The following is a 14,657-nucleotide window of genomic DNA, read 5'->3' as shown; positions in this document are numbered from 1 at the left end:
CGAAATAGTTACATTTCACCTAAAACGAAGTCTTAGCAAAAAACTCAAAATTGGATACTTCGCAAAAACCTCAATTTTGAGTGGTTGCACTTCAATGAGGTACAGAGAGAGGTGGGCAGATCGTGAAATAGGGTTGTATTAGTAAACCAAAAAATCAACGTAAACGCAAGTAGTGACGTCACTACTTGCGTGTACTTGCGTGTATCGTACAGTGGTTGTGTGAGTGATTGCTTCACCTTGGTAATCCAGCTCATTGGTTGCACTTAGCTGTCAAGATGAGTACAAAATTTGATGATCATTTAATGACTTAATTTTGAGTTGTTTCGTCTTTCCGTGAGTGCAAGTGAAGCTCGCCGATGAGAGTAAACAAACCTTACGGTCAGTAATGTCATCAATTTATTATCAAGCACAACATTTTTGTATAAACGTTACCGGCGCGCATTCTGGACGGATTTGGTTATAGTCCCAGTTTCTTCCTTTGAATATTTCACCGCAGACAAGCAAGTTTCGAGGATCGATGGAGCCTTCCTCGACGATTATGGAACCCGTGGTAATGCACAGTTCCAAAGTCGGTCCACCCGGCAAACAGGGCCGTCACCGAAAAAAGCAAAAATACAACGCCATCCGCTCGCAGATGGAGTTTTACTTCTCGAATGCCAATCTCACCAAGGATCGGTACCTCGGCCAACGGATTAAGAGTGACCCATGTGAGTAAATCTTGTTTTTTGGAGACTTTTGAATGTAATAAAGTGTTTGTTTTTTTTTTAAACTATTTAGTCATTCCGTTGGAGGAATTCCTCAAATTCAATCGAATCAAGCAGCTCACGGATAACATTGAGGACATTGCTACAGCGCTGAAGAACTCGGAACTGTTGCAGCTTTCCGATGATCGCAGTAAGGTACGCCGTACAACGGAGCCAACCGAGCGGCCGAACTGTGAACAGTGCACCATCTACGTGGAATCGCTTCCGCCGAAAGCAGATCACGATTGGGTGCGGAATGTATTTTCTGCCTACGGGAAGGTTGCTTACGTTTCGTTACCGAAATTTAAGTACTCGAAAAAGATTAAGGAATTTGGATTTGTAGAGTTCGAGGAAGAATCGAGTGTGCAGAAAGCGTTGAAAACGTTTCAAGCGTTCGGCGGAGTGCTGACGTATGAAGAAACGGATCCGGGTAAGTTGGTCAGTATTACCAGCTTCGGTAAGGAAAAGGAAGAAGAAGAAGATACCAAAACAAAAGGTGTCGCTGAAAAGGATGTAGGCGATAAAGACGAGAAGGTAGCGGATAAGGGCGATAAAGATGAGGACGAAGAGGAACCTCCACCAGCAAAGCGTATTCGAACGGATAATGGGGATAGTTCCGAAGCGGAAGGGGATAGAGACAGTGCGAATGATGGATCAGCCAGCGAGAATGAAGTGGAGGAAGCTACGGAAGTGGACGGTGGTGCGAAGCGTGAAGTGAGTGACGTCAAAAAGAAAAAGCGTCACCGGAAGGGAACTAGTGGAGTGAAGAAAGAGATTCAGCAGGACGATAAGGTGTATGAACTGAAAGTGATGCCCAAGTTAGTTTGTAGTTAGTAAAATTTCGTAAAGTTTTTATATTTAACAATATTATTTTATTTATCAGGAAAGAATGGCGAAGACTTCGCAACAAATATCTGAATCTTCAGAGAACGGAAGCAAAGAAATTGAAGAAACTATTCAGCGATTCCAACAAGTTCAGCAAATCCAGCCAGAGCAGAACAACGAACCCTTCGACAACGGCTGCAAAAACGGTAAAGTCTTCACCTCGGGTTAACTTTTACGGTGCACTTACGGATGAAGAAGCGGCTGCAGAAGCTACCAAGCTGGAAGAACAGGAACAGCCAATCAAGCAGCCATTGTTCTCGTTTGAACCAGGTTTAATTGTGAATATTAAGTTCCGCGTTCCATGTGCAAATGTGAAGGATTTCAAAGTCGAATTGAAGCAGTTTTCCTACGTGAAATACATTGACCTGAAGGAAGCTGATATGGAAACGTTTGTACGGGTAGACAAACCTAGCTCGGCCAATCAGTTGGTCAAGGAGTACAATTCGGCCGAGTATAGTGCCCAGATTTTAAGCGGCGAAACGGAGAAAAGTTACTGGGACAAAATTAAGCAGGATCGAGAGGACAAGCTGAACAAAAAGATCAAAGTGGAGAAGGTGCGCGGGCGGACCAAGCTGATGAAAAAGGTAAATACCCACATCAAGTTTGACGAGGATGATTGATCTGGATTTTTTGGACGCAAATGAAGCTGACCTATGACTTTGATGTGGTTTCATTTTTTTTAAAGAAAGTATGAGAATTTATTACTTTATTTGGTGTCAATGTATTTATACTCTGAGAGAGTGTTGTAGTTGTATTCTGTTCGTTTCTTTCCTCCTTCACTGAATGTTCTTACATTACATCGCAAACTATCAACTGACTTTTCTACTCAGAGTTATGGATAAATTTCTAAAAACTGCAGGAACTCACCGCTGAGTACCTGTACTTTTTAGAAATTTCTTATATAACTGGAGTAGAAGTAAGTCCCTCTTTGAGTTATTCCTCAGTAGCCGTATAGCGGTCCTCCAAATGTACCTACGTTGCTATTCGAACCAAGAAATGCATTTACTACAGTTAATTCGTACTCCTGCTAGTTTCACTGCCTTCGCTACCGATTTCCGACTCTGTATGTTTGATCTGATAGTGTACACGAATTTCACGTTCCGAGCGAAACTTTTCAAAGCACACCTTACAGTGGAATGAATGTTTACCCAGCAGAAAGGGATTAATGATATCATTCAAGTTTCGATGATAAGCTTGATGTCTAATCAGTACGCTAACTGCAGAGAACGATTCATCACAAATGTTGCAAATGTTAAGATCATGGATAGCGTTAAGATGAAAGTAGAAAGCTTTCTTGTCAGAGAATTCCACGTTGCATTCTTTACACTTGGTATCGTTACCGTCTATCATAAATCGCTTTCGCTTGCCCCGATTTCGATCAATTCTCTTTTGTTTTGTATCCTTGGTGATAATAGACTTATGATCGGATCTGTGCTGGATTAGATTGTCTATATTATCAAAACTTTCACTGCAGTTCACACACTTGAAACAGGGCCTCTTGTCAGAGGAGCTGCCCTTGATGGCAGAGTTGCTGTTAATTACATGTTTGCCGTTCGTTATAGTTTCTTTTATTTTCTCACTCGTTCGTTTGGTCGCTGAATGCGTTTCTCTGCGACTTATCAAAGGATCGCTACAATCGGAGGCATGTTTACCTTCTGTCGATAACCCCGTTACGCTTGAACTCGGATGGATTTCCAGATGGTGCCTTATACACGCTGAAATCTCATCAAATACCAATTCTGTACATTCCTTACATTTGTACCGTCCATCGCCAAGCTGTTGAAATGGTAGTACGATTGTTTTATCATCAACCCGCACTGTTCCAGCAGCACTTCTCCAGTTTTTAATCGCTAAGTTAACCGCCAGACAGGTTTCCCTATATTCTAACAATCCATCATCTTCCCATTCATTCAGCAATCCGTCGTCGTTACATTCGAATAGCTCCTCCAATTTCTGCACACATATCGTGCATACAGCACAAGGGAAATCATCTGGCTCAGTTAATTGAATGTCCAATTGCTTCCAAATGAGCTGCACTAGACCCAGTGGTTCCGAACCACTGACAAGTAGCCTCATTTCCGCTTTCGAGAGGCATAGTCGACAGTAGGTGGTTGGATCATCGCTGGGACTAAGGTGGAAGAATTATTGAACAATCATCATCCTATACCTTTCGTTTGTTAGTGGCTTAAGAACTTACGGATCAAGGTTTACTCCTTCGAACGAATACATAAACGCACGTTGGTGAAGAAGAATATCGTTGGGTTTATTTGACCCGAGGGTTGTTTACGGCTCCGGAATATGCAATAGTCCAATCCTGCCAGGTGGACACTAAATTTAATATGTATAGTGTTCAAAAAACAGAACTGGGGAAAGGGCCTTGCATATAGCTTTCGTAGTGACAGATCTTTTCTGAAGTATAAACAAACATTGAAGCAGCATAAATCTGGAGTCTTTTTTGGTTGGGTCGTATCTAACGTTTTTGTAAATAAGGTGATCCAAGAGACGTTTCTCAGTGGAACTGACAGCTAGAAATCTAGTGATCTGGTGTTTATGGTGCTGAATGTAAACATAAACAAAGCAGAAATTCATACAAATTGTTTTTTTTTTATTAGCATGAAACAGAAATGAAGTAGCGAGCCCAAATGTTACCTTTAGGAAGAGTAAGAGCAGAGTACCCTAATAAACGGGTACCATAAACTAACGATATCATAGATGGTAGGAACATACCACATAAAGTTCGGATGATATCCCGAATTGGTAGTTAGACACATCTTATGGTTATTGTTTATGTGGGTAGTATGGTATAGAGTCGGTGTATAATGAGTCACGCCAAGAGTGAAGCCAAGTCTACCTATTGAACTGTCAAACCGGCTACCTATCGTGCAAAGTAAATAAACATTACGATGCTATGAAAGGTCCACGAAAGGTATTGCAATAAAATATAAAATATATAAATTATATAATCGAAGAAATGAGCATAAACACACAGTGAGCATTAAATTGTCATGGGATACGCTCGGTAATGATTAGTAATGAGAATTTCTACTATTTTTTGTTAAGATAATTTGACAAAATCACTGATATAATGATTTACTACCGTCGCAATATTTTTTCTCTCGCTAGAAGTCATTTGAAGTTGATGTAGAAGTCCTCTGTTGCCAAGTGAAAAGAAAGGGAATCCTTCGAAAACCGTGATGCGAGTTCAACTGTTTTTCTCTTGACGTGACTCATTATACACCGACTCTAGTATGGTATAGCATTAAAATGTCAATTTGTTTACGTTTGTTTTATACGACCTATTCAAAAACTACTCCAGAAATATGGACCAACAGGTCTGTGCCATAAAAAAAAGGAAGAAACATTGAAGCAGTTGTGCGCGAGGTAAGCCCCGAAAGTTTAAATCGACAGTGAGCATGCATAAAGGCGTAAACGCGATGATCGATTCTCTTCACGCTTATTCTGGTCAACTCAAAATTGAGTCGAATGTACTCATCTCAGCGGCAAGTAGGGCTACTCAAAATTGAGTAGCCTTATGTTGACTCACTTTTGAGCAAACGACGTTCTTACGTAGACTGAGTCAAATCCACTCGCCGGTATTTTCAGTTGCGGGGAGGGTTTTTGTTTTGATTTTTATTCAAGGAAATGCAAATTGCCTGCTCCGGATTCATTCTACCGGAGCAGAAAATGGTTCAACACTGTTTCCTTAAGCAATTCGTACTTACCTGAAGGCATTTAAGCCGGTTTTGAGTAACATTTTCTATGAGGTTTCCTCCGACATGACTGGATTTTCTTCCAAGTCAAGGATTTTGCTGACTGAGTGGCTTTTACCATACACGAAACGAAAATCAATTCAGTGCCAACATTTCAAAGGGGCGTAATTGCTTTTGTAAACAAAGGCTTTAGCCGTCGATTCCTCGCAAATAAAAGCTCACTCCTCCAAATTAACAATGCTAGCTGGAAGAGGAAACATTTATCTACCTGTTGGTGCAATCAATTTTCATGAGCGAGCTTTTATTTGCGAGAAATCAACGGCTAAAGCCATTGTTTACAAATGCAATTACGCCCCTTTGAAATGTTGGCACTGAATTATTTTATTCATGTGTTTCACTTATACATTTTTGCCAAACATCAGCCTTATACATTCCATAAGACAAACCACATAGATCCTATAAGAATGCATAAAAGGTATGTGTGACCGCTTATACATTTCACTTGACACATGATCTTCATTAACTTTTGGCAAGGCGTCTGCTTATTAGTTGACTTATACATTTTATGAATAATCAGTAATAGAATTTTGCCAAAAGGTATAAGGAGATTTCTATCCGTGTAGAGGTAACTCTAAGACTAGAAGGTCCCGAAGAAACGTGCTCAACTTTTTGGCTCAGCTCTGGTAATCGCTTCGGTCCCAAGCTAATCGATTCACCCCTCGAAACATAGAAAAATCCACTAGCCCCTCATTTTATCTGTCAAACTTTCATAGCGAATCAAAACAAACATTGTGTAGTACTAGAATGGGGTACGTTAATCGTTTGCTTGGGACCAATAGGCTAGTCAAGTAGTGAGCCAATTTAAAATCGTTAGTTTTGTATTGATTGTTGTTATAACTCATCTCCAGTTTGTATAGCGTTTAACCAACAATCAATACGAAACTAACGATTTTAAATTGGCTCACCACTTTAGTAGCCTATTGGTCCCAAGCAAACGATTAACGTACCCTATTCTAGTTGAAATTCTATTACTACACTATGTTTGTTTTGATTCGCTATGAAAGTTTGACAGATAACATCAGGGGTGTGTGGATTCATGCAGAACATGCAGGGGTGAGTGAAATAGCTTGGGACTGCTTGGGACCGTTGTTCTGGTACTGAGTGAGCCAAAAATAATAATGATTTTCTTCGGGACCCAGTGGTCTTAGAGTTACCTCTATGGTTTAACGTTGTTCCCTGAGTAATACCAACAATCAATACGAAACTAACGTTTTTAAATTGGCTCACCACTTTAGTAGCCTATTGGTCCCAAGCAAACGATTAACGTACCCTATTCTAGTCGAAATTCTAGTACTACGCAATGTTTGTTTTGATTCGCTATGAAAGTTTGACAGATAAAATGAGGGGTTATTGGTTTTTCCTATGTTTCGAGGGGTGAATCGTTTAGCTTGGGACCGAAGAGAGTACCAGAGCTGAGCCAAAAAGTTGAGCACGTTATTTCGGGACCTTCTAGTCTTAGAGTTACCTCTATGGTAATACTTCAATGAAAACAACAATGAAAGCTTGTCACTTAAATAGAAGGAGCACTGTTGAGCACTTTCTGAAATATTTCAATAGTATAATTCCCTTGCAAACCCAAATAAATCTATCTATTCTGGAGATGATGTCATAGTAGTGGATTCTGAAAGTGAGTCTGCAGTCCAAGGTAACGCTGAGATCCTTTATGTGCTCTACACGAGCAAGACAGCGTCCGTAAAGAACATAGTCAAACATGATTGGTTCGATTTTTCGGTGATAGGAAATAATGTTACATTTTTCTATGCTTAGACTCATCAAATTTCTTGAGCACCAGTCATCAAAAATACCTAACATATTCGGAAGATCCCAGCAGTCCGAGAGACTTTTAATGATTTTGTAGATTTTCGTATCGTCTGCATAGAAAACGTGGCATCCTGATGGTATCAGCAAGGCGACGTCGTTTAAAAAGATCGAAAATAGTAGCGGTCCTAGGTTACTACCTGGTGGAACTCCCGATTTGTTTGAGAAAACATCCGATTCCGACGCGCCAATCTTGACATGTACAGAGCGATTCACCAAGTAAGATCTGGACCAATCCACAGCAGTTGACGAGATGCCAAGTATCTCCAGCTTGGCCAGCAAGATATTATGGTCCACCGTGTCAAATGCAGCTTTTAGATCCATATACGCAGCATCGACTCAGTGATCATTATTAGGTGTGTGCTGCAATGGAGTAGTAATTGAAGGAAATGAGGTTCTCATGTGGCTTATAGGTAATTCTAAAATAGGTAAATCATGCAAGCACACACCTTTTACAATTCTTATCCTACTTACCAGTTCCGTCCAGTATAAATTGGCTGTTTCCAAATGGTCTAATCCTTTCTGACTGCTTACTCTCTTACGTTTTCTCGCTTTTTTCCTTCTTCCTATTGAAAATCTGGCCGTGTTCCCATTTGTTCACAGGTACACTGAACCAAAACATCATCCTTTGATCGAATGATTATTGCTTCACCCAAGCCCTATTACTATTATCAGATGATTTTGAGATGATTGTCATTCAGTTCATCAACTGTTAAAACCACAACAACTTGGATGCTTATCATTCTAATCTAGAATGTTTTTAGTTCAATTCTTGAGAGCATAGGTGGACGTAAATCAAATGAAAATAATAAGTTAATTAAAAACTTTTCTTATTTATATTGAGAGATAGTTGAAGTAATATTGTCTATTGAAAATAGGTAATACTTTAATTATTACAATGCTTTATTTTTATATAATTATAAGAAGAGTCGATCTTACAGTCCGTGCACCGTGCACCTCCCATTGGATGAGATTCCTATTCGCTATCGGCATCAATCCAGTTGCACCCTCCGCTCCACTCCCGCAGGTCGTGATCCCCGTCGTTATCGTTGATCCTGATTACCGAACACTCATCCCGTCTGCAGTGCCTCTAGGAAACTGTCTATGACACGTTCCCGCGTCCGAACGGCATCGTTGTACACCAACTTTCGTTGTTACCGTTCCTGCATCTCCTGCTGGGAGCGTTCTTCGGCCTCCAGTGTTCGGCGTCTTTACGAAAGCGGTTCAGAGAACTTCTTTCTGTGCACAATTATGTGACGAACAATCACCTGCCTGCATTGTGATGTTATTATCGTAAATTGAAACCATATTAATTAATTTCATATAAACCAAAGTATAAACTAATCTAGAACTTACCCATCGTTGAAGATAACAGCCTACAAAAACTCAAAATTCAATTTGAAAAATTAAAGTAACGTCCTTTTCAACATGTCTGTCAGATACGTCGCTGTCGATTTTTTGCATTTTCAATCGATTTTCAATCACATTTTTCATACAGCAACAGTTCATGAGGAAAATGAATGATTTTCGTTATGGGCCTCCGATGATACATTTATCTCTCAGATTTAAGATTATGTTCGTTTGGTTTGGTACATTCCGGCAACAATATTTAATTCATACAAGTTTCACATCCATTATCATCTACTTTAAAAATGATTTCCACTTTATGCTAGGCATCCTTTTCACTTGGTGCAGGTTTCATTCGAAAACAAGAAATTGGCATTTGTTAACGCACCGTATGACGAATCATCCGATATATGGCAGGTCTTTTCTTACAGTGTAGGTAATATTGGTACATGAGGGGAAGAAAGAAATAGAGCAAGTTAAGTGTGAGCCGCATGCGTTGGTTAGTCATTTGGGTCATGGTGTTGTGTTCCCTATTTTATTTGTCTCTATTCAGCTCTCAGATCGCCCCCTCCCCTCAAACTATTGTGGATGAGAAAAAGAACCCATATTTGGTAACCTCTCGCGAGCTGCAATGCATAAGATATGAATACCAAACAAATCTATGAGTTATTTCAAAATGGGCATCCATACTCAGAAACTATACCCGACCTCAACAAACTGTACCGAAATCAGAACAGCTAAACTACTCGGTAAGATTTTGGAATTTCTATTTAATTGTATTAAGTTATCTCACAGAGACCAGACATCCAAGTTCGGTCAGAAACTTGTGTAAAGTTAAGTGGAAACGTTGCCGTTACGTAGCGCTAGTATCTCCTGATTTCCTCTATAAATTTATCACTTTCGACCAATTTGGCGCTAGTATCGATAAAGTATCTGCTGAAAATTGCCACTTGGCGCTACCAGCACTTAGTATCTAGTGTAAGTTTTGCAACGCCAGCGCCATCATGTTGTCAAAGAGGGTTTTTAAGTGGGGAAGTCGCCGTTAGTGGCGCTTAAGTCGAATAGGAATCTTTACACAAGTTTTTAGAGAAATTTTGAAACCTCAACGTTTGTTCTCTGTGGCTTTCTTATATCGAGTTCTTTTCAATAATTGCAACATGTGAATAATGCAGAACAAGTTTAACATTGTTCTAGAGCCAAATTGGTTTCAAAGGAAGGTCAAACTACAAACGAACAGCTCAGCCGCTCTGAACCCTATGAAAATTATGCTTTCCCAATATGTCATTTCTAGCCTATCTGAACTATTTAATAAATGGAAACCATAACATGGGTTACGCTCCTCCTAAGCGGGCCCTCCGCATCCTATCTCTGTCTTATCTCAAATGCCAATGGTTTGAATGTATCAATATGTACATTGGAAATGACATTCAATCAAATAAACTCATACCCCACTCACTTGGCCCGGCTTCAGAATCGTCCAGTGGGCAGCGCGCTCTACACTCCAAGTTTCCTTTCTTTCAAATTTACCCCAAATTTTATATTTTACCCCTTTGAGTGTTGATTATTCACAATGAAACATTGTGACAGAGCACGGACTTGAGGTTACTAGAGTATTAAATAATCTAGGTCCTATTTAGGATTATATCTGAAAAATCCAAATTTGGTCAACGCCCACCAAGCACATATAAGATTAGTTTCAATACCATGTACACACATGGTGTTTAACGTTGTTCCCTGAATAATACTTCAATGAAAGCAACAATGAAACCTTGTCACTCAAATAGAAGGAGCACTGTTGAGCACTTTCTGAAATATGTCAATAGTATAATTCCCTTGCAAACCCAAATAAATCTATCTGCGTATAAAACGGTGTTTTTATGTCACGGCTATAACTCGAGAACCGATTGACGGAATTGCAAGATTTTTTTTTCAACAATCAACAATCAACTATATAGGCAGGGCAGTACGTCCTTTGCTGGTTCAGCTATTTTAAAATTAAAATAAATTCTAGGTTAAAAAATTGAAACATTTAAAAAATCTCTCCCATACCTCACCGTGATGAAATTAAGGCTGCACTTTTTTATTCGTCAATGCATTCGTGCTTCCAGCTAATGTCTTGTTTCTATAGTTAAATGGATCTCTAATATTCTCATAGAAAGATTAGTTTACTTTGTGTGTGTCATCCTGTTTTATTTTCTATTTACCACGTGCTATGTAAATTTACATCTAAATTAATACAATTTTCATCTCTTTCCCCTGTGTATGCAGCGCATCATACTCACACATATAGAGAAACTGCTCGCACCATGTGTTTGTACTTTAGTCAGTCGGTCGAGTTGGTGGAACGAAGCAGGAAACATGGATGCTACCTTTCGTCTGTAAAGTATACTAGGGATTAATGAACTAAATATATCGACATAGTGAGATAAACATGTACCCGAGAGCAGAAAACCTTCGCGCGTCAGTATTCAGAAGTCATGCTGTAATCATCTAAAATATGCTGTTCTTCATTAAATTTAAATGCAGGGCCGGAAGTTCACTTTCTCAACAAAATGCTAGTACACCCGCAATCTGTTCCAGTCATCGAATCCGGCTGAATGACCCGCGTTGCGAACGACAAACGAATTGCCATCAAAGTGCATCCGGCATTCTTCACGGCTGCAAAGTTAGACTCTTGAGATTATAGATGGCGTTCGTTATCCCAAAATCCACTTACCGTACGAACAGATGCGAGGTTTGTCCCATCGATGCCGTGCAGTGGATGTACGGCGTGGTAATCGTAGCGGAACCATTAGTGGGGCTCGTTCGAAGGTTGCAACGGTTGTTCATGCGGGTCACCTTCACCAGGCCATCCATCGTCTGCTGGATGCGGAAACCGTTTACGTGGAAGATTTCAGTACCGTCATCGTTGAGCCAAAAGTTGGCGCTCTGAGCGATCTGATCGGCTTCCTGGTAGAATTGGGATCCGATGCGAGTACCACTAGCAAAAGGGAAGGAAAACTTTATGTTTGGTAGGGATAAACCAATAAATTAATAGAAGTGGCTAGAATGCGGTGGAACATACTGGTGGAAAACCGGGCTGATGTAATCTGTGTTTAAATCGATGTTGATCATATCAGAAGTGGTACGGGTGCCGGCTGCATCGACCAGGTAGATCAGAGCGCACCCTTCACTGGTGAGGCTGATTCCCTTCTGCCACATCTTGGCGTAACGACTGAAAAACGGCAAAAAATATCAATACATTTGTAGAGTCTACACAGCCAATTAGAATGACCCAAATTTGAGTTTAGTTTATCCATAAATCACAAAAATTACAGAAACTCAGCGATGAGTACATTTGCATCATGTTTTTCCAAGTTTGTCCAGGGAGAAAATTAAAGATTGGATTAACTTACTATATTGGTACTACTACTAGACTGAAGGAGTAGAGAGGTGTATTTTCCGGCAGATTTTTGAGGTTTTCCACAGAAAAACACGATACAAATTTACTTATCACTGAGTTCCTGCACTTTTTACGATTATGAGTAAACTGAACTCCAATTTGGGTAGATCTCATTGGACGTAAATGCAAACGTTTAGAAGATCATCGAGAAAATGTGTACTTTTTTTTTACAACATACCAAGCGTCTCCATGAAGTTATATGTATTAAGGTGAACTTCATATCTTAATTATTGTGTTGCTGATCAAACTGAAATCGAAAAGTCAAGACAGGATAGTTACTTACACAAATGAATTCTTCGTAAGACCATCGTACGCCACGATGTCCACCCGGGAGCCATTCTGGAACACGATCCCATTCGGATGATTCAACGCCGTAGATGTTCCCGAGCTGGACAGGGCCATCATAATGCGCTCCTGACTATTGACCAGCTTAATCGAGCGATCCACGGTCATCTCAATGATCACGGCATCGCGCAGGTGCAGCTGAATGATTCCATTTGGCAGTACTACCGGGCCAAACTGACGAATTGGTTCGTTGGCCAGGTGCGGCGTGGAGGAGTACTGGCGCTTAAGCTGGTATTGCCGAAGCTGCTGGTGCTGTTGAAGCTGCTGTTGTTGTTTCTGCTGCTGAAAGTATTGGAATAGCTGGCTCGGTGTGGTCTGTTAGAATTTAACACGAGTTAGAATTTAAAATATTAACATGAAAAACATGGACAAACTTACGCTTCGAACAACGGGAGCCTGCTCCAGTGGGTAGTTGGAGATACTGCTCCAGATGCGACTATTTACCGGTAGCTGGGTTGGACCAATGTATCCAATTTCGGGCATGCTGTCACCGTTGCGAAGGGCTGCCGACGAGTTCGAAGTATGCGATTGGTAAACGAACGGAGTTGCAGTCACGTTAAGCTTGAATTTGGGTTTAGTTTGGTTAGTGGAAACCCAGAGATACCCGTTAAAGCCACTGCTCGAGTAAACATCTTACCTTGGTGAAAGGACTGCGCTGCTGGGTTTGGCGCTGTCTCGACTGGTTAACTGCGAAGGTCGAGCTGGATGAAGATGCCATTTCATTTATGTCGCGAAATTTCAATAAGCTTTCTACAATAAATACTCGATGCGGTTCACGCAGACGGATTTCACGAGGGTTCACTTTTTCCTACATTCAGGGATCAAACTTTCCTCCGAAAAGCGGAAATTCACTGGTAACTTTGGAAGCGTGCAGAAAATTTACAACCTTCTCTGACGACGACGGTTCATGGCACACACATGCGGGAGAAAATGCAAACACCGTTCGTGCTGGTGACCATGGAAACATGACCGGGTAGCGTGCTTGCACGTGGCTATCAAGACGTGAAAAGGCAAATCACCGCTTGCTGTGATTGAGGCGCTTTGAATTCGCGCGGCCATGTGGTTGATTGGCGATTGCCGCGCGCTTTTATTCCTATATGCTATTTAATAAGAACAACCAGAAAGATACTCATCAGCATTCTGCTATCATCTACCTGATCTACCTCCTTACTTTGAAAATTGAAAGAATGTCACAGGCTATTCATAAACTACGTAGCCGACTTAGTAATGGAACAACATCATTTGAATCTATTTCGGATTTGAAAACGGGTGATCTACCTCCTAAGAGCAACCGTACCAATGAGTAAATAAGGCACATTTACCAACCTCTACCATAACGCTACTTGTGTACCGGGGGTTGCTATTCAAGTGGGGGGAAATAGCAATCCGCACCTTGGAAAGTAGTGAGTTCATAAATTTAGCAATCCGGTAGCAAAGCATCAGACGGTTGCTATTTTGAATAAACGTCAAAAGTTTGTTTTGCCGGTGTGGAAAACGGTAACTTAAATTATGACTCTGATAGCAACGACCGGTGAGGAGAGGAGTGATTAAGCCAAAATGGAAACGCTGTGCGTAAATAAAATTGTGCCGCAAATGGCAACGACTGGTACGGTTGCTCTAACTAGGTACTGTGCAACTTATGGTGATTTACGGTAATTTTGAGGAGTAACGCATGGCCCACTTCCCGCATAAACGCGAACCATCACATGACCTTACCGATAATGGTTATAAATTGTTTATAATCCCTGCTAAACTTCAACTGAAATGGTTATGGAACTTTACATGAACGTTTGTGTGATAAAGTTTTAACCTTATGTATTATGGTTTTTTGGAAGCGGACCTTACAAATTATGGGTTGTTAAGAACCATTACCATTCCAAATTCTTGTTTTCTTCATACATTTTCGGAAAGAGAACTATATTAGAACGTTTTGACTTATGGTTTGAGAACATTAATGGTTATGGTTATGGTAGTCAGTAAGGTCCATTAATGGTTTTTTATTATCGCTCAACTTTACGTGAAATATATCGTGAATTGGTAATCAGTAATTTACAGGCAACCAATTCGCGATATATTCCACATAAAGTTGATCGATGTTACAAAACCACTCATGGACCTTACTGGCTACCATAACCATTACCATTAATGTTCTCAAACCATAAGTTAAAAGGTTTTAGTATAGTTTTCTTTCCGAAAATGTATGGAGAAAACAAGAATTTTGAATGGTAATGGTTCTTAACAACCCATTATTTGTAAGGTCCACTTCCAAAAAACTATAATAGGGGAATTTACGTATTCTCGTCAATC

General features: G+C 40.4%; 3 protein-coding genes across 3 annotated transcripts; 1 reads left to right on the top strand and 2 right to left on the bottom strand.

The window, feature by feature from the left end:
• The first annotated feature begins 452 nt into the window (after nt 1–452).
• Nucleotides 453–2,285, top strand: Larp7 (La related protein 7). Its single transcript, XM_065237959.1, has 3 exons — nt 453–707; nt 778–1,561; nt 1,627–2,285. The coding sequence occupies exons 1-3, from the start codon at nt 518–520 to the stop codon at nt 2,246–2,248; spliced, it is 1,596 nt and encodes a 531-aa protein (XP_065094031.1). The 5' UTR covers nt 453–517; the 3' UTR covers nt 2,249–2,285.
• An 8-nt stretch (nt 2,286–2,293) lies between these two features.
• On the bottom strand, nt 2,294–4,010 carry LOC135714575 (zinc finger protein 780A-like). The gene is made up of 2 exons (XM_065237960.1): nt 3,826–4,010; nt 2,294–3,756 (listed from the first exon to the last, which is right to left on the bottom strand). Exons 1-2 carry the CDS (start codon nt 3,855–3,857, stop codon nt 2,640–2,642), a joined length of 1,149 nt encoding a protein of 382 aa, XP_065094032.1. The 5' UTR covers nt 3,858–4,010; the 3' UTR covers nt 2,294–2,639.
• A 7,095-nt stretch (nt 4,011–11,105) lies between these two features.
• Nucleotides 11,106–13,123, bottom strand: LOC135714593 (uncharacterized). Its single transcript, XM_065237977.1, has 6 exons — nt 12,986–13,123; nt 12,729–12,927; nt 12,289–12,665; nt 11,628–11,777; nt 11,280–11,543; nt 11,106–11,221 (listed from the first exon to the last, which is right to left on the bottom strand). Exons 1-6 carry the CDS (start codon nt 13,066–13,068, stop codon nt 11,119–11,121), a joined length of 1,176 nt encoding a protein of 391 aa, XP_065094049.1. The 5' UTR covers nt 13,069–13,123; the 3' UTR covers nt 11,106–11,118.
• Between the last annotated feature and the right edge of the window lie 1,534 nt (nt 13,124–14,657).

Source organism: Ochlerotatus camptorhynchus, unplaced genomic scaffold (assembly GCF_037179485.1).
Source record: "Ochlerotatus camptorhynchus isolate MF236.1 unplaced genomic scaffold, CSIRO-AGI_Acam_v1.1 ptg000667l, whole genome shotgun sequence".
NCBI lineage: Eukaryota > Metazoa > Arthropoda > Insecta > Diptera > Culicidae > Ochlerotatus > Ochlerotatus camptorhynchus.
Note: the sequence above shows the minus strand (reverse complement) of the source record. Positions and strands in the feature narration are given on the sequence as shown.